This window comes from Mustela erminea, chromosome 2 (genome assembly GCF_009829155.1).
Source record: "Mustela erminea isolate mMusErm1 chromosome 2, mMusErm1.Pri, whole genome shotgun sequence".
In the NCBI taxonomy this organism is placed as follows: domain Eukaryota; kingdom Metazoa; phylum Chordata; class Mammalia; order Carnivora; family Mustelidae; genus Mustela; species Mustela erminea.
Genome location: NC_045615.1, coordinates 48,010,115 through 48,034,152, shown reverse-complemented (window position 1 = coordinate 48,034,152; position 24,038 = coordinate 48,010,115). Strand labels below are relative to the sequence as shown.

At 38.3% G+C, this 24,038-nt stretch overlaps 1 protein-coding gene across 4 annotated transcripts in view; it reads left to right on the top strand.

The window, feature by feature from the left end:
• Positions 1-24,038, top strand: part of FAM13A (family with sequence similarity 13 member A) — a 356,989-nt gene that overhangs the window by 206,838 nt on the left and 126,113 nt on the right. For all 4 annotated transcript variants that reach the window (XM_032332873.1, XM_032332872.1, XM_032332871.1 and 1 more), the window contains exon 7: positions 15,252-15,415. In XM_032332873.1, the coding sequence (XP_032188764.1) occupies positions 15,252-15,415 (164 nt within the window). The remainder of the gene's footprint in view (positions 1-15,251; positions 15,416-24,038) is intronic.

Genomic DNA, 24,038 nt, shown 5'->3' with positions numbered 1-24,038 from the left:
TCTTTGCCAATTTAGATGCCTTTAATTTCTCTTTGTTGTCTGATTACTGAAGCTAGGACTTCTACCATGTTGAATAGCAGTGGCGATAATGGATATCCCTGCCGTGCTCCTGACCTTAGTGGAAAAGCTCTGTTTTTCACCATTGAGAATGATATTTGCTGTGGGTTTTTCATAGATGGCTTTGATGATATTGAGGTATGTACCCTCTATGCCTATACTTTGAACAGTTTGGGTCAAGAAAGGATACTGTACTTTGTCAAATGCTTTTTCAGCATCTATTGGAGAGTATCATATGGTTCTTGTTCTTTCTTTTATTAATGTGTTTTATCACATTGATTGATTTGTTGATGTTGAACCAACCTTGCAGCCCAGGAATAAATCTTACTTAGTCATGGTGAATAATCCTTTTAATGTACTGCTGGATCCTATTGGCTAGTATTTTGGTGAGAATTTTCACATCTGTGTTCATCAAGGATAATGGTCTGTAATACTCTTTTTTGATGGGGTCTTTGTCTGGTTTGGGGATCAAGGTAATGCTGGCCTCATAAAATGAGTTTGGCCTTTTTGTCTCTGGCAACCACAAAACTATTCTTTGCATCTAGGAGTTTATGTTTTTTAGATTTTACATTTAAGTGACATCATATTGTACTTGTCTTTATCGGACTTCTTTAACTTAGCATAATGCCCTCAAGGACCATCCATGTTGGCTCAAATGGCAGAACTTCCCTTTTTTGTGGCTGAGTAATATTCCTTGGCATATATACGTACCACATTATCCATTCATCTTTCAATGGACATTTAAGTTGTTTCCATGTCTTGGCTGTTGTAAATAATGCTGCAGTGAATATGGAAGTGCAGATATCTTTTTAAGTTAGTGATTTTGCTTGCTTCAGATAAATACCCAGCAATGGAATTCTTCGGTTATATGGTATTTCTGTTTTTAACTTTTGGAGGAAACAAAAAGTACTGTATTTCATAGTGGCTATGCCAATTTAAGCAGCCACCAACAGTGCACAAAAGTTCCCTTTTCTCCACATTGTCTCCAAAACTTATTTCTTCGTGTTTTTTATTTTAACCTTCTGATAGGTATAAAGCAATTTCTCATTCTGATTTTAATTTGCATTTCCCTGATGATTAGAGATGTTGAGGATCTTTTCATGTACCTCTTGGCCATCTGTATGTCTTTGGGAAAATGTCTATTCAGATTCTTTGCCCATTTTTAAATAGGATTTTTTTTTTTTTTTTTTTTGCTATTGAGCTTTTCATATATTTTGCAATTAACCCCTTATCAGAAAGATGATTTGCAATTCTCCCATTTCTTATGTTGCTTTTTGTTTTGTTGTTTTAATTTGCTGTATAGGAGCTTTTTAGTTTGATATAGTCCTACTGGTTCATTTTTTTGCTTTTGCTGCTTTTGCTATTGGTGTCAAATCCAATAAATCATTGTCAAAACTGGTAACAAAGAGCTTACCACTGTTTTCTTCTAGTTTATGGCGTCAGCTATTATATTGAAGTCTTTAATCTGTCTTAAGGTGACTTTTGTGTGTGGTCTAAGAGGGTTATTTTCATTCTTTTGCATGTGGCTGTCCAGTTTTCCCAACACCATTTATTTGAAGAGATTGTCCTTTCCCCATTGTATATTTCTGATTCCTCTGTCATAAATAAATTGACCATCTGTGTGTGTGTTCATTTCTGGGCTTTCTATTCTGTTCCATTGATCTATATGTCTGTTTTTATGCCATTACCATACTGTTTTGTTTACTATAGCTTTGTAATATATTTTTCAATCAGGATATGTGGTACCTCCAGATTTACTCTTTCTCAAAATTGCTTTGGCTATATGAGAGGCATTATAGTTCCATACATATATTAGGATTATTTGTTCTATTTCTGTGACAAATGTCATTAAAATTTCGTTAGGGATTGTATTGAATCTGTAGTGCTTTGGGTAGTATGGACATTTTAGCAATGTTGAGTCTTCCAATGCATGAACATGGATTATCTTTCCACTTATTTGTGTCATCATCACTGTCTTTCCTCAGTATCTTAGTTTTCAGTGTACAGGTCTTTCAACTCCTTGGTTAAGTTTATTCCTAGGTATTTTAATCTTTTTGATACAGTTATTAATATGACTAGTTTCTCTTTCTGATGGTTCATTATTAGTATATAGAAATGCAATTGATTTTTATATATTGATCTTGTATCCTACAGTTTAACTGAACTAGTTTATTCTAACACTTTTTTGGTGTAGTCTTAGGGTTCTCTCTATATAAGATTATGTCCCCTACAAAGACTGTTTTATTTCTTCCTTTCTGACTTAGATGCTGTTTATTTCTTTTTCTTGCTTAAGTGTTCTAGGTAAGACTTCCAGCACTACATTGAATAAAAGTGGCAAGAGTGGACATCCTTTTTTTGTTATTGATCTTACAGGAAAATCTTTTAACTTTTTACTATTGAGTATGATGTTAAGTTGTGGACTTATGTATAGCTTTTATTATGTTCAGGAATGCTTTTTGAGAGTTTTCAATCTATGTTGAATTTTCTCAAATACTTTTTCTCTTTCTATTAAGATGATCACATGATTTTTTTATCTTTCATTTTGTTAATATAATGTATCATGTTGATTTGGTGATGTTGAGCCATGAAGCATTCCTGGAATCTCACCTGATCAGTATGTATAATCTTTTTAATTTATATTGAATTCAGGTTGCTAATATTTTCTTAAGAATTTTTGGTAGAATTTACCAGTGAACCCATCTGCTCCTGGACTTTTGTTTATTGGGAGGATTTTCATTACTTATTTAATCTTTACTCCTTATTAGCATCAGTCTATACTGATTTTCCATTTCTTCATGATTCTTAGTAAGTTGTATGTTTTTAGGAATCTATGTTCCTTCTGGGCTGTCCAGTTTGTTTAGCAGGTAATTGTTCTTTGTAGACTCTTATGATCATTTGTATTTCAGTTGTATGTCTTCTCATTTCTAATCTTGAGTCCTCTTTTTTTCCTTTGTGAGTTTAGCTAAAAGTTGTCTGCGGTGTGTGTGTGTGTGTGTGTTTTACTATTTATTAACCATCTTTATTATTCAAATCATGCAGGCAGAATTCACATGTATAGTAATCCTATTTTTTTCCCAAATATTCTAGTTTATATTTTATCCTTATTGTTGGTTTACAAAGCTTATTGATGCACATAACTATGATTTATTTATCCTATATGTTTATAGGGGAAATAAAAAGTTGTTGGGGCACCTGGGTAACTCAGTCATTAAGCGTTTGCCTTCGCTAAGGTCATGATTTTGGGATCTTGGGATCAACCCCCACATCATGCTCCCTGCCCAGCCAGAAGCCTGCTTCTCCTTCTCCCACTCCCCCTGCTTGTATTCCCTCTCTTGCTCTCTCTCTCTCTTTCTCTCTCTGTCAAATAAATAAAATCTTAAAAAATAAATAAATAAAAAGTTGTCTATTTTATTTATCTTTTAAAAAACTAGCTCTTAGTTTCATTGATCTTTTCTATTATTTTTTAGTCTGTTTCATTTATTTCCACCCTCATCTTTGTCATTTTCTTCCCTCTACTAGCTTTAGGTTTGAGGTCTCACTTTAAGTACATGAGTACCAACTTCAGGTCAGCCCTCATTGCTGGCAGTACTGCCACACTCTCCAGTCTTCCACTCTTCCTCTCTTTTAGACAACTGTTTTCTACTTCCTTCTTGGTCTTTAACCTCTAGCATTCCTCTTTTCACCCTTCACTCTCAGATAATGACCTTACTTTCTATTTCACAAAGAAAATGAAGAGAGAATATCCACCTGTTCCCACCTTCACATCTACTCTGTACCTGTCCCCATGCCATGTTCTCTCCTTTCTTCTAGTTACAATAGTGTGTCAAGCTTTCTCCTGTCCAAGATCAGCCCTCCACTGTGAACCAGAGCCCATACCTTCACACCCTTCCCAGCACTCTGCTCCCTGATTCCTCTCCTCCCTCTGCTGGGTCATCAGTTTTTCATCTGTCTACTGAATCATTGCCATTAGCATAGAAATATGCTGTAATATTTGTTCTCTTATTTAAAAAAAAAACAAAAAACAAAAAACAAAAAACAAACCTCTCCCTTGACTCTCCACAGCTGCCTTTAGCAATCACCCATTTCCTTCCAACAAAACTCCTTGAAAGAAACTATATAAGCTTGCTATTTTCACTTCCTCTTCTCTATTTTTTCCTAGACCTCTAATCAATCCCACTATGGAATGAAGCAGCTCTTGTCAAGTGACACCACATGGCCAGATTCAGGGATCAGTTCTCAATTTCTACCCTCTTCACCCTGACAGGAGCATTTGAAGCACTTGATCATGCCTTCCTTCAGTGTTACTAAGATATAATTTATATACCATAAAATTAACCTTTAAAATTAGAGTTTAGTAATTTTTACTATATTTGCAGAGTTGTGCAACTGTCTACACCATTTAATTCCAGAACATTTCATCACTCCCAAGAACAAACCCTGCACCCATCTGCAGTCACTTCCCATTGCTCATTCCTGGCAGCCACTGAGCTATTCTATCTCTGTAAATTTGTGCATTCTCAACATTTCATGTAAATGGAGTAATGTATCCTTTTATGTCTGCTTTCTTTTACCTAGTGTAATATTTTTGAGATTCATCTATGTTATAGCATGCATCAGTACTTCATTCCTTTTTATAACTGAATAGTATTCCATTTTACAGACAGACACGTTTTGCTTATCCATATATCAGTTGATGGATGTATGAATTGTTTCCACTTTTTACCTATAACAAACAATGCTATTTTGAACTTTCGTGTACAAGTCTTTATGTAGATGCATGTTTTAGAATTGCTGGATTACATGGCAACTGTATTTGTCCCTTCCTTGCTAAAAGTCTTTGCCCTTGCCTTTTAGGACATTCTCTTAGTTTTTCCTTCTACCTCACTGTCCACTCCTCAGTTTCTCTGAGTCTTCTCTCTCTGTCCTTGGCATAATTGGGATATCAGTTTGTAGTCGATCTCTTCCTGTCTCTATTTAGATACACTCCTTAGTTGACCTCTTCTAATTACATAGCTTTTAAATACCAATTACTACTGATAGATGACTCCCAAACTTGTATTTTTAGTTGAAGCTTCTCATCTCCAGCCACTATATTCAACTCCCTAAATGACATTTCCACCTCTCTATGTTATGTGCATCTCAAACTATGCATGCGCAAAGTTATTAGTTTAAAGTTTTAAGCATGTTTAAAGCTATGTATTCCTGATTAACCCACAAAATCTGTACCTCCTGCTATCTTTTCTAACTCCATGATGACAGTTTCTTCCTTTCAGTGTTCAGACCGAAAACTTTGGCATCTCCTTGACTCCTGCCTGCCCCATGTCCAGTGCATCAGCTAATCCTGTTGCCTCCACATTCAGAATATATCCAGAATCTAAAGTCTTCTCCCCACTTCCTGGATTAAAGCCACAAGCATCTCCATGACTTCCTAGTTGGTCTGCTTGCATCACTCTGCCCCTTCTACAGTCTTTTCTCCATGTAGCAGTAAAGACCCTTTTAAAATGAAAGTCAGATGTGTTCACTTTTATGTTCAGCATCTTCCAAAAATTTTTCTATTTGCTCTGGGTAAAAACAAAAGTGTTTAAAATGCCTACAAGTATACATGGTCTGGGCCCTCTGTCACATCACGGACTTCATCTCTTGCCAACGTTCATACTCGTTCACCTCCAGCCACAGCGACCTCCTTGCTGTTCTTCAGAACTGAGAATCATGTTTCATCTCGGGACTTTGCTCTGCTGTTTTCTCTATCTGGAATGCTCCTCCCCAGACATCCTTTTCAGATACTTCTTTATTTTTTTTTTAGGTCTGTGGTGAAGACTGCTAGTGGCCTCCCAAGAGCTATTCTCTCTCCCTTCCTTGGCTGGGTACAGTCATATAAAACTACTTTCCCTAACTTCCCAGGCAGCAATGTGTCACCAGGGGGCTAAGTTTTGACCCAATAAGAGTGAAGCAGTTGGGTTTTCCTTTAAGGTGGGCCGTGCCCTCCCTCTATCCCACCATGTTTGTAACACAAAACCATGAGGGTTCCTGCCCTCATAGAACTTATGTCTGGTTAGGGGGAAAAGACAGCAAATAAACTTAAATAAATACACAGTATGTCAGATGGCATGATGTGGAGTGGAGATAAAGAAAGCAAAATCAAGGAAATGGGGAATAGAGCATAAGGGAGAATTCTGCTCTTTGTTATATAATGTCAAAGAAGGCTTTACTGATAAAGTAGTATTTGAGCAAAATGTTGCATCAGTTTGGATTAGGTTTCCTTGCATATGAATTAACCCCAAACAACATTGACTTAAACAAGATAGAAACGTATTTTTCTGAAATAAACAAAACCTTCACATCAGGCTGGGGATGGCAACAAGACTTTATGAGGTAGCTTCCAACTCCACACCCCGTTGCAGTGTGCTCCTGGCCTGAGGAGTTGCCATCTGCTTACCTTCTAGGCCACAGCAGACATGTGGCCCCCTTAAACTACCACTAATCATTCCGTTTGCCCTGGATTTTATACATTATTACTTTACTTTTCACTGTCACTTCAGCCAAGAGAAAGGTTTTAAGAGCCGACTTTCCCACTATCTGTACAATCTTGGGCAGCTCATTTTAGTTCTCTGAGCCCCTGGACTTCATTTTTATAATAAAGGAATTGGAGTAGACCTTTCTTCAGCTCAAAAACTGAGTAGTTCTTTTTTTCTAAGATTTTATTTATTTATTTGTCAGAGAGTGAGACAGCATAAGCTGGGGGAAGGGGCAGAGGGAGAAGGAGAAGCAGGCTCCCCACTGAGCAGGGAGCCCAATGTGGGGCTCGATCCCGGAACCCTGGGATCATAACCTGAGCCGAAGGCAGACGCTTAACTGACTGAGCTACCCAGGCATCCCAAGAACTGAGTGGTACTAAAATAAACATCTAATTTCTTAATTTTCCATCTAATTTTTCATATATAAACATGAAACTTAATATGACCAGCTATAATCAAACAATTCAGTTAATGTTCATTTAAGTTCATTTTTTTTCTTTTTTTTTTGCCTTAACATTTATTTTCAAAACCCTATTTACTTCTTGGCAAGTTTAAAAACTTCACATCAGCAGCACATATTGTTTTAAGGTGTTTTGTTGTGGTGGTTTTTTAATACACCTGCCCAGCATCCATCTCAGGGATATTCCTTGAGACCAGAAGTGGGGTGGTAGGATGAATTTAGGTAGGTGTACTTTTTAAAATCTACAGAAGACATTCCGATGTGCACTTCTGGGTATAAGAACCACTCCTGCATGGCATTCCTTCTAGTGTCCGTAATCTCCCTTTGGAATAAGCTTCCAGAATATCCTGTTTTAAGGTCCCATCACCCTGCGTGATCCTGTCCTCTAAGTTAGCAAGAACATGAAGCCAAAAGGTTGCATTTAGGATGAGATGATAAATGTTCTCATTGATTGATCATTGGTTTTGATTATTAAGAATAAATGACAAAAAATTTTAAGCAAATTTTTATATTGCCAATAGAAGGAAAATTTATGAAAGTCTTCTGTGCAGTTACTTTCTGCTTGAACTTTTTCCTGATAAAAGACCTGAAGTCAAAGATGTGAATGAGTAACTTTGTAAAACAGTAGTTGGCCTGTGTGGATATGAGGAGACCTCAGCTTACTGCCCTGTGTCTCTGGGAGTGTCTTCTCTAAGGTGAGGCTGCCTTGAGCCCATGTCCCAGGACACATGGCTCTACTATGGGGCCGTGTAGTCCAAGTAAAAGCTTCCTGCCTGTTCTTCCCATTTCCATACCAATGCTATTTTTAAAATTAACTTACAAGTTTTGAAAGTGAACATAAACAAAACTGCTAAAATAAGCGTATTGCTTACAGAGGGGAATTAATGGGCTTTATGGTATCACCTGATAATCTGTCAACATTTCCATGTTTCCAGGAGGAAGGTAGATGAAATCATTGAGTTTGATCATTCATTTGTTCATTGATTGCACAGATATTTAGTAGTTGCCAGCTATTTGCCAAGCACTGTTCTAAGAGTCAGGGCTCCAGCAATTAACAAAGCAGACAGGAGTCTCTGCTGTGATGGCACTTACTTCTGCAGAGACGGGAAGGAGGGAGCAGTTGGGGAAAACCAGGTGCTAAGGGCTCTTGCTTGGGCTGTACTGCAGACCTGTAATTGATCTCATCTATTTCACAGCACACTTTTTAAAAAATTGTACAGTTTCTTTTTACACAGTTTTGCTCACAAAGTTAAACTGATTTTATTCTACAGTACAGACTCCCTCTAGAGCTTAGATCAAGATATTTTAATTAGTTATAACTTTAACACTGACCCATTTTTTCACACACAAAAAGAGGAGGGAAAGGTTATGTACAAGAAACTAACCCCCCAAAATTCCCTAAAGCATATTAATAACTTTCTCAGAAAATACCCTGGAACATCAGTTAGCACTGTAGCCGACACATAATAGATTAATCAAATTATCAGGAGAATTGCAACCATTTAGTAAATAAACCTCACCATTAAAAAGCCAACTTGGACTTTTTTATTAAAAACAAAGGCTTTTCTCAGAGGATTTTTTTCATGTTTCTTTAAACAAAAAAGGTGTAAAAAAAAAAAACAAAACTCAGAGCTGAACATCTCTTTTCTCATACTCTGTTATGTCACCATTTCTTGTTAAGAAGCTTGTGAGTTCAGTGACCATGAAGGAAGGCAAGAGGCTTTGCTCTCTCCAAACAAATGACAAGTGGAGGAGGAAAGTGATCAAGGAAATGAGGAAGTCGAATAACCTTTCTTTAGGAAGTCTAAATGTTAAAAATGAACTTTCCGGGTTCCTTCTACCACAGTTTCCTTCATCATTTGAGCCTTGATTGTGATTTTCTGCCTGGTTCCAAACACCTCTCAAAGCAAAGTACCTGATGATGAAAAGAACAGACTTACAGTTTTTGTCATTTTGAAATGCAAGTTCAACAATTGACCAGTCCTTAGGATGACTCTTAAGACCAAAAAATAGTTTTTTATGCTTGACAAGGGACAGGTCCTTGGCCAGTCAGTTGAGCTCCTCCTCCTTCTGGTTCACCTGCTATTCCTCTTTTTCAGTCCTGCAGAGCAGACAACTCCTACCCTGCACTTGCCTGGAGCATACAGGGCCCATACTTAGGACTTACTATTGTGCCCTCACACTGACAGATTCATATGGACAAATATTAAGTTGAGGCACATTATTTTTTAATGTTGTTAGTCACGTATTAGGGTAAATCAGAGCCTTGTTTCACAGACGTATTTTTCCGTGGCTGGATTTCTCATTCAATTTTTAAAGATGAGACCCTATTAAAACATCTGTAGTGTTGACTGTGGCAGAATTTGTTTTTTGGCCTTTGAAATTTTTTCATGTATGTTTTAAGTATGGAGATGACCTAAGTTTTATTGGAGGCATGTAACTATGCATTTTTATTTGCTAAATAGGCTCACACTATATATTATAGCACAATTATTGCAGTCTCATTACAAACTTTAGAGACATTTTAATGATTAAATGATCCTTCATCATATAGATGTGCCATAATTACCTATGATAGTAACTTGACTAAAATGCTTGCATTTTTTGGCCTATCATAAAAAATATGAATACATTTTTCATATAGTTTTATCCTCCTATCTGATTTTTTCCCTATGATTATCCTGCTAGAATGGTTCAGTAAATACCAGAGGGTTCAATTTATTTATTTATTTATTTATTTTTAAGATTTTACTTATTTATTTGACAGAGAGAGATCACAAGTAGGTAGAGAGAGAGAGAGGAGGAAGCAGGCTCCCTGCTGAGCAGAGAGCCCGATGCGGGGCTCAATCCCAGGACCCTGAGATCATGACCTGAGCCGAAGGCAGCGGCTTAACCCACTGAGCCACCCAGGCGCCCCCAGAGGGTTCAATTTAAAAAGAGTTTTAACTACTAATGCCAAGGAGGAGGAGGAGGAGGGGGAGGGGGGAAGGGGGGGTAGGGGGAGGAGGAGGAGGAGGGGTAGCAGGAGGAGGGGGAGGAGGAGGAGGAGAAGAAAATGGTTTGCAATACAGGATGCAATGTGTCATCCCAAAGTTTCTTTTCTTCTTGCAATTCTAATGTTTCACATGTAACCAAATACAGAAAGTAGTGGTAAGCCCAAGTACTGAGGTCTGCACTGCCACTCACTCAATGGGACAAATAACTCACATTCTTGATGCTTCCATTTCCTCATTAGTTAGATGGTAATAATAATAGTCTCTGCCTCTTTGTGTTGCTGTGACAATTAAATGGATTAACTGACGTAAATCAAGTCTTGGAACCATGCCTAACACAGAGAAATGTTCACTAAATCTTTATAACAGTAACAGCAGCAACACCTAAGAGAATATTTCCTAATTTTACATTGTCAAAAGTTACTCTTGGTTTTCTATTCCCATGGCATCTCAAACTCCAGAGCAGCTCAAATTCCTTGTGTTAGTCTGTTCTGTGCCTGCAAATACATGCATGGAATGTGCTCTTTTTACAATCCCTGGAATTCTTAGAATTTCAGTGATACGCACAGATCACACAGCATGTGCCTAGATCCTTAACTCAGTCAGTGGCAGATTCTTCTGAGCAAAATGTCTTCCATAGGTGGTTGGCAGTGGTGGGGAAGGGGCTGGCGGGTTATAGTTTTCACCTTCAAGAACAAAAGTTATTAGGGTGCCTGAGTGGCTCAGTCATTAAGCGCCTGCCTTCAGCTCAGGTCATGATTCCAGGGTCTTGGGATCACTCCCTGCTCAGCAGGAAGCCTGCCTCTCCCTCTGCCCCCCGCACCCCGCCGCTTGTCTTCCCTCTCTCACTGTGTCTCTCTCTGTCAAATAAATAAATAAAATCTTTTTAAAAAGGAAAAAGAACAAAAGCTATCATGAAGAAATCACTAAAATAGAGCAGCAAAGTGTGGTGTGAAAAATGCATATCTCCAGTGGAAAGAGAAAGCTGGCCACCTCAGTCAACATCTCAGATTGTTGGCCATTTGCCTACTGTAGCTGCATGTCATGAGGGAGGCTGCAGGTGGGTCTCTCCAAGCACATCAGCTTCATTTACCAGAGTAAGACTTTTAGTCCTATTTGGACTAAATAGGACTAAAAGTCCGCAGAGTTTGGCTGAACCTCATGGAATCAGGAACAGCCCTTAATTAGAAAGTGCAGGTCTAGGTGACCCCCTGGCCCATTTCCACTAAACCTATAGCTGATCTGGGCCTCTTAGCATGCCAATGGCAAAAATGGGAAGGTAGAACCAGAAGAAAAGTATATAAAGAGAGGAGTTACATCAGTCAGGTTTCTGAAGCAGGGTTTCTCAGGTCCAGCTTTGCTAACATTTTGGGCCAGATAACTCTTTTTCATGGCAGGCTGTCCTGTGCATTTAAAGAGGGTTAGTCACAATCCTGGCCTCTACCTATTAGATTCCAGTAGCATACACCCTCACCCCCAGCATGACAACCAGAAGTGTCTCCAGAAACTGGCTCCTGGTAAGGACCACTGCTTTAAACTACAACTGTAATAGCATGTCTCCTTGTATCCTTGGCCTTGGATGACTGAGGTCCTACTCCTCCTCAGAGAGTTATGATGAAAGGAGTACTGAGTACCATCTCAGAGTCAGCCGCTGAACTTGACACAATCTGAGATGGATACTCAGAGCATAAAAATAAAACTATCTCTTCTACCAACCCAATAAGGCCAAGGCTCAAATGATGTGTTTCTAAAAAGCTCAATTCCAGCTAAGGCAAAGAAAGTGACCTCCTTCCTTTTCTCAAATTTCATACATCTGTACTAAAATTGATAACATCAATAAGGTAGCAGGTTTTAAAATTTCATCTAGTTTTCCTACAGTAATTTATGTAATGAAAATGTATAGCCTTCAAGGTACATCTTCAAGACTATATCATTAATCCCCTTTAAAAACATGCATTCCTTTAAAAAAAAAAAAGAAAAAAATATATATACACATACACACACTCTATAGTGCTAGTAGTCTACAGTTACTGCACTACTCTTTTCTAACAATTTTGTTCTCTCATAAACTTCATGTGGTATTTTCATGTTCTGTGCACAAGTTTAGTCCTTTGTACTTCTTTGGTATATATTATTAATAATTAGTTTATATTTTGAAGTTTATGGTTAATGACAGTCCTGTTTATTTCTATAGAGATTAAATCATCACAAAAATATACTTTCTGTGTACGTAGCTGTTGTAGTTTCTGGTATCTGAATTTTAAGTGATTTGCATTATGTAGTCTCCTTTAATATAAGCTGACAGAAATGGAATCAGCTGCATATTACCTTTTACCTTAGAATATTTCTCCTTTGTGGGGAGACACAGTCAGTGGGAGGCTCAATGGGACATAGTCAATGGGAGGCTCAGTCAGTTCAGCGTCTGCCTTCGACTCAGGTCATGATCCCGGGGTCCTGGAATTGAGTTCTGCATCAGGCTCCCTGCTTGACAGGAGGCCTGCTTCTCCCTCACCCACTCCCCCTGCTTGTGTTCCCTCTCTGGCTTTCTCTCTCTCTCTGTCAAATAAATAATTAAAATCTGAAAAAATATATATATATTTATCCTTTGCATAAACTACTGAATTGAATTTAGAATTCCCAAATTATCACTGAACCTAAGACGCTGTGTCCTTATTTTAACACCATGAAATGTTGCCAAATAACTGCTCTTGTATTTGTTTTAATATTAAGAGAGAATGAAGTCTGGGTATGAGATTTTTTTTAGCTAATTAGCTAATTAGTTTGAAATCTCTCTGCTTTTTCGGTGTGTTTATTTTTCCTGTCTACTCTTATGAAAAATAATCACATGCAAAAAGATTCCCTTTATGAAATACATAACAGCATATATTTGTATTTTCAGATGTTCTCTTGCTATTTATCTAAATATTTCTTTTTTAAAAAAGATTTATTCAAGAGACAGAGAGAAAGAGTGAACACAAGTCGGGGGAGGGGCAGATGGAGAGAGAGACTTCCAGCAGACTCCCTGCTGAGCACGGAGCCCAGTGCAGGGCTTAATCCCAGACCCTGAGATCATGACCTCAGCCAAAATCAAGAGTTGGATGCTCAACTGACTGAGCCACCCAGGTGCCTAATATTTCTTTCATAAATAATCTTGGCAAATATCTCAATGAACTCTGTAGTTCATATTTTTTAAAAAAAATTTGCCTTGCTATCTTTGATTTTCATGAACGTATAAAAGTTCTACAGAGAAATGCAATGGAATAGTTCATTAGTAATCATCAGATTCAGGCAACTTTCACATAACAACAATGTTAATAAAAGCTAGTTTTTACTGAGTGTTTACTTCGCTCTGTACTAAATGTAACTATTTGCTAAATTATTTTCAAAGTTATCTTTATGTAATCCTCATAAAGATATGAGTTTATTGAATATTTATGCTTATAATTGTCCCTATATTACTTTTTTAAATTGCTTGTTATCCTAGTTTCTTGGTCAGTCGCTATCTTGGGTATATTTTGTAGTGGAAAACTGTGTTGTCTGACAATAAATATTAATGGTTCGGAACTTTGCTAGACTTGATGGCTCAAATATTAACAATAATGATATCCAGGCTCACCCAACCTGGTTGTTGCAGGAAGCACTGGATGCGGTGCATAAACAATGAATTCTGGAACACTGGAAAGAAATTTTAAAAAATAAATAATTTTTAAAAACAACAACAAAAAAAAGAAATCAGTAAATAAGTAAAAATTCAAGTGCAAAAGAATAATAATGATGATATCCTTAAGAAGTAGAGAAAGACAGGGAGAGGAGAGAAAGAGAAAGAATATGACACTATAATCTCTGTCTCCAGGCCTCTGGTTGAGGCCATATAACGTAGAAACATAAAACAACTAAGATGAAAGTATCAGATGACATGAAATCAAGCATAGATTTTGTGGTGGTGTATTACAGGAATTCAAAGTTCAGAAAGGTCATTAAGACCTGAGGTTAATTAGAAAAGCTCTGTGGACAGTGGATTCTTATCTCAACCTCAAAGGAGGTTAAGATTTGGTTTGGTCTTGGGCAGTTGGTGAGTAGCCAGTGATGAATGGGTGACATTCCATCCAGTTGAAGGACAAGCATAAGAAAGCTTTGAAATAAATAAATAAATAAATAAATAAATAAATATAAAGAAAGAAAGAAAGCTTTGAGATGAGAAAAAGCTTCCAGTATAACAAATACAACTGATCCAAGGATTTGAATCTTTCCTGAAATACTCACATGATTTTTACACAATTTTAGGAGAAGGACATAGGTTGTATTCATACTCCTTCTGATCTAATATAAAAGCATGAGGATATTTCTGGGGTTGGAAGGAGCCCAAAACTTCTGATAAGAGAAGTCAATATACCAGTGTTTGTTTGGTACTGTGCAACCCATGTTTTCAGAGATATAAGAGAGCTAAAAAGGTGGGGTTTTGCCTAGTTATTTCCTTAGTTAAAAATGTATTATACCATACTTTGCCCTATAAAAGAAGATTACAACAGAAACTATTAGTAAACTGGTATATATTTTACTTGTTGGTAGTAAATATTTCTGGATGCCTTTCTGACTATGGCATCCTTCATTTCAGTGTTTCTCAACCCCTTTTTTCCCCTGCCTTTTTCTATTTTTTCTTACCTTCACTCTAGGATGCTAGTCAGATATACTCCCATAATCTCTCATTACACAGAATGGGGATGGGAGGGCGGGTGATCCTGGGGAAGATTTGTATCAGAATCCAGGAGAGGGACATGGGGACATGGCTGTGTATGGTTTGAACATTCCCCAGGAAAGTATTGGTTACTCCTCTTCCCTGTGCCTTTTGCCATATGACAGTTCTTCTAAGTATTTTAAATTCTATACCTAGGTTGATATTTTTCTGGAATATTATTAATGCATTAGGTTACTGGGGCGCCAGCTTGGTTCAGTGGGTTAAGCTGCTGCCTTCGGCGCAGGTCATGATCTCAGGGTCCAGGGATCGAGTCCCGCATCGGGCTCTCTGCTCAGCAGGGAGCCTGCTTCCCTCTCTCTCTCTCTCTTATATCCCTGTCTGTCTACTTGTGATCTCGTTCTGTCAAATAAATAAATAAAATCTTTTAAAAAGAATACATTAGGTTACTAATTAGAGTAAATTATCTTCAGTAACTTAATTTGAGAGATTTTTTAAATCTGTCTTTCTCTCTTTTAAATTTTATTTTCTAGATCCCCAAATCCAGGAGTGAGGGAGCTCTTCAGGCTCACAGAGTTCCACAACCAGAGCTCTGTGATGGCGTCCCTCAGGTCAGCCTGCGGCTAAGTTGTAGAAAACCCTGCTGGGATGACATGAATTCAGCAGAGGATGCTAATGTTGCAAAGCTGGTATCCAGGTTGGCGTGTTTCTTTTATTTACATGTTATATGTCATATTGTCTGCTCTGATGTTTAGGCTCACATGTTTTTGCCTAATAGTTCTTATCACTAGAAATGTTTGTGGTTTATTATATATATTTTTTGTTTGTATTTTAAGACAAATTATTTAGTCAATTGGATTATAGTAGGCTCAGGGTTAAAAACTGGATGAGTTACTTTTGGGTTGCTTTTTCATAATATGTTCAGTGGTCAATATTATTTGCAATTAAAATGGACATCTGAGTTGTTACTAGGACCAACAGTCACTAATAAATTTTGCATATAGCCTTTTAGCTATTATGTTGCAAATTATATGAAAACAAACCTCTTTGTATACTTGAAGAAGGCATGCAGTTTTCTTAAAAGAGGTGAAATTGGATCTGAATCTTATTTACTCCTAGCATAGATAATTTTTCCTTCTAAGAATTTTTAATCTTTTGTTATAACTTAAAACATATTTCCATTCCAAAAAAATCCATTACAAGACAGAGAAAATTGAAAAGTATTTACAACATTAAACAAATAATACAGCTAAAGAGCTTACCACTTTAGATGCATTATGAAAGAGGGAATTTGTATAAAAGATGAAGAGAATTTAAATAAGAAGAAAAAGAAGGCCCTAACAGGAAGCACGAGAGAAGTATTTGGGAAATAACAAACGGGTGTCATACGGGAAATTGGTTGGAGATAAGGCTGGGAAAATAGAGTGGGGCCAAGTCAGAGACGACCTTGAATGCCAACCTGAAATATTTTCACATTTAATCTTTCCTTCACTGAACAATTGCTCAACACCTAACCTCTGGTTCCAGGAACTGCTCTAGGACAAGGGATGCAGCATTGAACAAAGCCAACCAGGGCCCTGTGTTTGGGGGTGCAGGCGGGGGATTGGAAAACACTTAGGAAAAACAAAAAAGCCTGTGAAGATCATTTCAGCTCTAATAAGTGGGCATATTAAGAAACTAATCAGGTGAATGTCACAGACTCAGGCAGAGACAGTTTGAGTAGGCAGGGAAAGCCTAAGTTGATATGTGAAATAGGAGGAGAAAGTGTGTGAGGGTCAAGGAAATGTGCATTTCTATGCAAAAGAACCAATCAAGGGGGACGCTTGGGTTGCCCAGTTGGTTAAGTGTCACCTTCAGCTCAGGTCATGATCCCAGAGTCCCAGGATCAGATGGAGCTCTGTATCAGGCTCCCTGCTCAGCGGGGAGTCTGCTTCTCCTCCTCCCAGTCCTGTGCTCATGTGCTCAAGCTCTCTCTCTCAAATAAATAAATAAAATCTTAAAAAAAAAAAAAAAAAAAAAGGCAGTGAGCAAGGAAACCCCTGGCCTTCATCCTACAGGTAATGGGAAGCCAGTAAAAGTTTCAGCTAGGTGGGATAGGTGATAGGAACCATGGTAATTCGGACAGGGAGAGTTTGGAGGAAGTTATAGTATTGTTTCCTTCAATAGTCATTAATCTTTACAGAGGTCTATTTATGTGGCGTTTCCTTGCCAGGTGCTGGCAGTTCAGACAATGAGAGACTTAAGTCCTGCACTTGGGAAGACAGAGGAAAAGTGAATAAAAATTGGTATGATTAGTAAGCACACATACACTAGGTGCCCATCACTGTCCAAGCAGTGGGAAACGGGCTGGTGATTAAGTCATAAGATTCTGGTGTTTTTAAAGAGCTTCTAATACAGGACATAGGGTGCCGTGTGAGGCGAGAGGAAGAGCACATTGGGAGAAGAGAGTCAGAGAGGTTTCAGAAAGAGGACGACTTGTGAACTGGCAGTAGTAGGAAAAGTAGAAATCTACTGGGGAGGGGACTTGAGGATAAGGATGCTCCTGGAAGAAAAAAGGCATGTGCTGGGGCATGCAAGGTGGGGAGGACGGCCAGGAGGAGAACCTCAGGTGCAGCTGCAGATTCTGGACCCCTGGAGTTTAGGAGGTAGGCAAGCCTAGAGGAGGGCTAAGATACTGAGCTGAATAGATAAAATCGTGAAAAACTATCCCCCGTACGCAAGAATTTGGATTTTTCTCTTGAAAATGACAGAATGTGATTGCAGGAATATAAGGCAGCAAAAGATCTAAGCAGACGTGGATTTATAAAAGCTGGTGTGGCACCAGTGCAGAAGGAGAGGTTGGGGTGCTGGGGGGAGATGAGTGAAAAGACCACACCCCCGATCCACTACCACCTGTCAGCCTCTGAGAGAGGCCGGATGGACAAGTGTGTGCTTTGAGGAAGGGCAGAGAACAGGCTGTTGCTTCCAGGAGTGGACTTGGACCAGAAGGGGTTGGGATTGTTTTTTTGTGTGTTTGACTCCAATTGGGGTATTATAATAATGAGTGAAATGGAATGTAGGCAGATTGTGTGTGTAATACACAGAGTCCATGGAGGAAAAGAGACTGGTTTATAAGCTGGGAGGTCATGGAACAAGGTGTTCAGAGGGAATTTGGAAGCCGGGGGTAACCCTCCCACCCAGGAAAGCAGGCTGTGCCCCTGGTGGGCAGCTGTGTTGGAGCAGGGAGGGGAGGGCAGTGTGCAGCCCTCACCGCTGAGGGGTAAGGGTGACACCCATGGAGGAACTGGCCTGGGGCAGTGTGAAAGTTCCGAAAAGAAGAAGGGACACAGAAACATTGGCCCTTTTCAAAGTTTTCTTCTCTAGTTTAAATATCAAGGCCAAGTGTCTGGGTGAGAAGCACTAGTGTAGATGTTATCTTCCCAAATTACTTGGCAGAGAATTATGCCAGGAATGCCATATGTAAAGCAATGAAAAGAAAAATTCAAATTTTAGTAGTTTATATCATCATTTTTATTCATCCAGTCAGAAAATGAAAGGGAAAAAAAAAAAGTTTCTTGCTCCTAAAGGTAACAAGAGAAGAGCTTCCTGTTTGGAGAATGAATTTGTATTTCTGAGATACAAATCAAGAAGTGAGATTATGGAGAGATGGCACAGCTAACGTTGCTCTGGCAACTCTTTGTTCCGCCAGTCAGCATATCTCCAGTTGAAACAAATGTGTGTTAATGTTTATGAATTTTTTATATACTTTCTAAGTTCATAAAGGATGGCCTTGAAGACTTACTCCTGCACACTTGGCAACCTTAGAGATTTAGGTAGAAACCGTGCTGCTCACCGTCACGCAGTAGGATCTCATCCAAGTTCTGTAGTGTCCATGCAGAGAGTTTACTTTTTACATACCATTTAATAGATTGTGAAGAAAATTGTCACAAAATAGGTGGAGATAATTAAAATAAATTTAATTGAAAATAAACTTTAAATCCTTTATATATCTTGAAGTAACAGAATGAATATTAGGCCAATTTTCATTAAATAAACTTATGAGGTGGTTTTCATTTGCAGTTACTTTCTAGAACAAGTTACTATTTAGTTCATAAATTTTAAATAAATTAGAAGTGTGTGTGTGTTTCTACTTTTTTCCTTAACAGTTCATTAGTTGCACCAGTCTTAAAACAAAAAGGTTGGCAATGTATATTAAATATAAGCCCATTATCTAATACAAGTTTTTTTTTAAAGATTTTATTTATTTATTTGAGAGAAAGAGAGCACAGAGGGAGAGTGAGAGGGAGAAGCAGGCTCCTCACTAAGCAGAGAGCCCAGCGTGGGGCTCAGTGCCAGGACCCTGGGATCATGACCTGAGCTAAAGGCAGATGCTTAACCGACTGAGCCACCCAGGTGCCCCTAATACAAACTTTATTTTGGCTTACCAACTTTTTTTTTTGCAGAATTGTCGAGAAATATTTAGCTGGGCTTTTTCTTGTTTTTGTCTTTTATTTTTTAGTTGCTCTTTGAAAAAGGAAAAAAAAAATAATTCAACAAAAATCTATTCTTGTTTGACCCATGATCTGATGAGTTTCGTTTACTTTACAAAACAAAAAAACATTCTCTTTGCACTTTAAAATCAGTGTGCCACGTTTATACTCATGGTTTGGTTTTCAGCAGAGTTACCCTATCAGTTAACAACCAAGAAAGAACCTTTGGTACTGAGATTTCCAGAATGGTGAATTGTCCCGTGAATTTTTAAACAACAGGTTAAAGCTGATTTCTCAGGCTTTTGAGGAGCGGTTTTTGGCCAACAGTGTTCTTTGATAACTTTGAATATTTAGAGTTGAAGCCTTGTCCAGTATTTTTGCCCCAGGTTGTCTCACTTTGGTCTTTTTCTCCTTTGTTTCAATTCTTCTGGGGCGTCTCATTTCTTCTTAAGATGTAGTAGAAATACAGGGCACCTGGGTGGCTCTGTCGTCAGGCGTCTGCCTTCAGCTCAGGTCATGATCCCAGGGTCCTGGGATCGAGCCCCACATCGGGCTCCTTGCTCGGCAGGAAGCCTGCTTCTCCTTCTCCCACTCCCCCTGCTTGTATTCCCTCTCTCGCTGTGTTTCTTTCTCTGTCAAATAAATAAATTTTTTAAAAAAAAGATGTAGTAGAAATATGAATTGTTTTTCTAATCTTCAGATAGTGGCAACAAAAATAAAAGCAAAGAGAGTAACACACTTAAAATGTGATGTTTTGTGAGTCAAGAGAAGAGCCCAATATCACTTACTGCTTATTGGCTAATTTCTAGCTTGGAACATTATTTATTCAGATGAATATCATTTTTTTCTGTATTTCTATAATTGTCAAAAATGGCATTGAGGATATAATCATATAAACAACAATCATTTTTCTAATCCTCATAGAATTTCTCACAATTAGAGTGATTCAGTGAAAAACGCTTAAGGATAAGTAACTCTTGATTTTGTTAGAGTTCAGTGGAATGCTCTATTTAATACTGAATTCTAAGCCAAAGACAGAGTACTTAATTCAGTGAAAGCATTAGCTTTCTAAAACTCACAGCAGCAGTTACTAAAATACTGTTAAGAATTCTTTTTTGGGGGCGCCTGGGTGGCTCAATGGGTTAAGCCGCTGCCTTCGGCTCAGGTCATGATCTCAGGGTCCTGGGATCGAGTCCCGCATCGGGCTCTCTGCTCAGCGGGGGGCCTGCGTCCCTTCCCCTCTCTCTGTGATCTCTTCCCTTCCTCTCTCCTACTGTGATCTCTCTCTGTCAAATAAATAAATAAAATATTAAAAAAAAAAAAAGAATTCTTTTTTGTAGGGATGCCTGGGTGGCTTGTTAGGTTGAGCATCCGACTCTTGATTTCTGCTCAGTCATGATCTCAGCGTTGTGAGATCAAGCCCCACATCAGGCTCTATGCTATAGAGCCTACTTGGGATTCTCTCTCTCCCTCTGCTCCTCCCTGTACCCTCTCTCTCCTTCTCTTAAAAAATTTAAAAAAAAAAAAAGTTTTTTTATAATTAAGATGTGTGTATTACTAAAATTCACAGTAGACTGAAAAGCATAATTTCTGATCTGGCATGCCAACTTCAAAGGAGCCCATGCCTGTCCTTCTCCACAGTGTAAGTACAGTGTACAAGTTCAGTGGGTTAGAGGCACTCACAGAAATGAGAAGGTTATTGAGCAAGTACATCCCTTAAGCATGGCTGGCACATTCCAGTTCCTTTTGGTGTACCTGATACTCTCATTCCTTTTAAAGATGCTGAGGAAGAAAAACTGTAAACATTAACTAGTATGTTAAGAAATAGGCCACTTAAAAAATTTCCTGGAAGGGAAAGCTACATATCCATGCTCTAAAAGTAAAAGGTTCTATTATAGGTAATGTTTGAGATGTTAAAAGAATTTGAAGCTTCAGGGATAGCCGTCTTACTATCTGTTTCAACATGTACAATAGTTAAGTGATCCTTTCGAGTGTTTCTAGCACTATACTTATTACTTTCAGAATCTTTTTAATTTTAGAATTTAAATAAAGAAAAGAATTAATATTTTTAGGTTTTTAGTTGTTAAATAGTATGTACTGTAATGGTCTTTTTGAAAGGCAGTGTATTTCTTTAAATGTGTGATTTTCTTAAAGGCAAAAGGAAAATCTCTAGGTTCATTCTCTAAAGTCAGAGTGGAGACTCAAGAAACCAAGTATTACATGATTAGAATTATCAAAAGTCCAGAAAAGGCAAGTTTTTTAAAAAACAGCAAGTTGATTGTGATTGTCTGGTTCTGGGGCTGGGGGAACAGGGAGGGACAGAGATTAATGTAAATGCCCTGAAGGACCTTATTTGGTGGGATGAAAATGTAAGTTACTAAAAAAATCACTGAACCATAGTCTTGAAAAATATGGATCTCAATAACACTGTTTTAAAAATACAAATACCAGAAAACCAAACAATTGCTGGGGCAAGAAATGAATATAATCTAACAAGAATATCACTTGATTGCAAATTATGCAACTATTGTTATAAGTAAATGCTACAAAAGAGAAAGTTATGTTTGTTAATCTTAAAATAACTTGTTCCTTCATACTTTTCACTGACTATAACAGAGTCTGGTGGCAGGAATAAAGATTAGGTCCTCTTGAACAGAACGTTGATTCATAAGGAGGGAGAAGAAGATGGAGATAAAGCTATTTGAATGGTTGGAATCTGGAAGAATTCTAAGGTGTGATTTGCTGTAATCAAAAGTTATTGAAATGATCAGTATTTCAGGGAGACATAGAAGCAGAAAGAAAAAAGCTCCACCATCTTGGGAGTTTCACCAAAAAAAGTCATAGGTCCATTTTCAGAAGCAGAAAAATTACCCAGTGTGCTTCTATGTCAACAGACGTTCATGGTCTCCTTCCCCATGGTGGGTGTCCTACAGACATGTCTATAGGACAGATTCTCCATTCATCTACAATGAGAGTTTTGCCCTGGTTCTTGCATAAAGTGAGAAACAATTAAGAGTGATTAAAATGCTTTCATTTTCTGCAACCAGAATAAATAAAGTTACCACTTTACCAATTATTTATTTAAAATAATATGATAAAGCAGGTAGAGCTAAAGAAAGTAGCTGTGTTGCCGAGTTATTTTTAACTTGATAGATAAGTAAGGTAGGCTACAATATGTCACTTTTAAATGTATATTAAAGACAAATCTTTTCTTGAGAGAATATTTCTGCCTGAGAGAGTTGTTCTACTCTAAAGTGCTTTCTTGTCCATTTATTCTGTTTTCAGTACTTCTGAATTGCATAGTGAATACATTCTTCTTAGAAAAATTTAAAACCTCACCAATAAGGCTTAAGCTCCCACTGAATCACTTGCTGCATAATTCTAACTCCTTCCTCTCTCTTCTTGGGGTAAAGGACTATTATAGATTTGGTTTTGTATTCTTCCAGACTTCTTTCAATGTATTTACACGGGAATATATTTTTACATACTTTCCACTTTTTAAAAAGCAGTCTTCATCATACTGAATGTATTGTGGTGCTTCACCTATCCTTGAAAATTTCCTATTTTTTCGTTATTTTTACATCTAACAAAGGAAAAAATTAAAAAGAGGGTAAGAAACGATTCCAGTGGGATGATTTTAACAGACAAAATGTCCCTGGGGTTTCTTCTTTGCTTGCTTTCTTCCTCCTTACCCTGCCCCTACCCCATACACACACATACACACACACACACAGGCTTCCCCCTGTGATATTCTTGCCCTTTCCTTCCCACCTCCAAATTCAGTGACCTTCAGGTCTCCCTCTTTGGCCTCCTGCTCCCCTGTCTCCTGTCTCTTCCACAGTGAATCTAGGCACAGCATGGTAGTTTTCTTTCTTTCTTTCTTTCTTTCTTTTTTTTTTTTTAAGGTTTTATTTATTTATTTGACAGACAGAGATCATAAATAAGTAGGCAGAGAGGCAGGCAGAGAGAGAGGAGGAAGCAGGCTCCCCGCTGAGCAGAAAGCCTGATGCGGGGCTCGATCCCAGGACCCTGGGACCATGACCTGAGCCGAAGGCAGAGGCTTTAACCCACTGAGCCACCCAGGCGCCCCAGCATGGTAGTTTTCAAGTACAGTATCTCAGACCTGAACTCAGTTCTCAGATTCTGGTGCCTGTCAGCTACCTCTACCTCAGCCTTTACCATAAGCTTACCATACCAAACACAACTCCTCTCCTCTTTTCCTCTTCCTTGCTGTGGGTTTCATTCTCTCCAACACAAGATTCAAAATCTTTTCTATAATCAGTCACCAAATCTCATCAGTATTTCATTTTCAGTATCTCCAGCATTCCTTTCTCCATTATCCCCCCCATGAGCTCAGTTCTGAATTAGGCCTCCATCACCTTGTGCTTACATAATTACATTTTTCTGCATTTCACTAACCCGCTGGATTTATTCTCCACATAAGTTGGGCCTATTCCTCCATCTTCAACTTCTAACTCTATACAGTGTCTTCTATGCCTGTCTCTCCTATTCAGAACTCTCTACTGAGCCATACTAACACATCATTCTGACTCGCAGACTGGTCAACCTAATCCCTCTTGTACCTCAGACCCTTCCCTTGCTCCCTCTCCCATCATCTGCCCATAGCCAGCCAGTTCCCAAATACTTTTTTACTATCTTACTGTCTTTATTTTGCCTCATTACTACTCCACTCCTTAGCACCTCAGCAGACCCAGGAACTTTTAAAAAGGTCATACTCCTGCTCAGAACTACTGAGTGACTCACCTGTGCCTAGCCTACGAGAGACTCCTTGCTCCATCCTCTGCTTGTCTTTCCAGTTTTTTCTCCCTCAGCTCTATGCTTGCCTTTTTC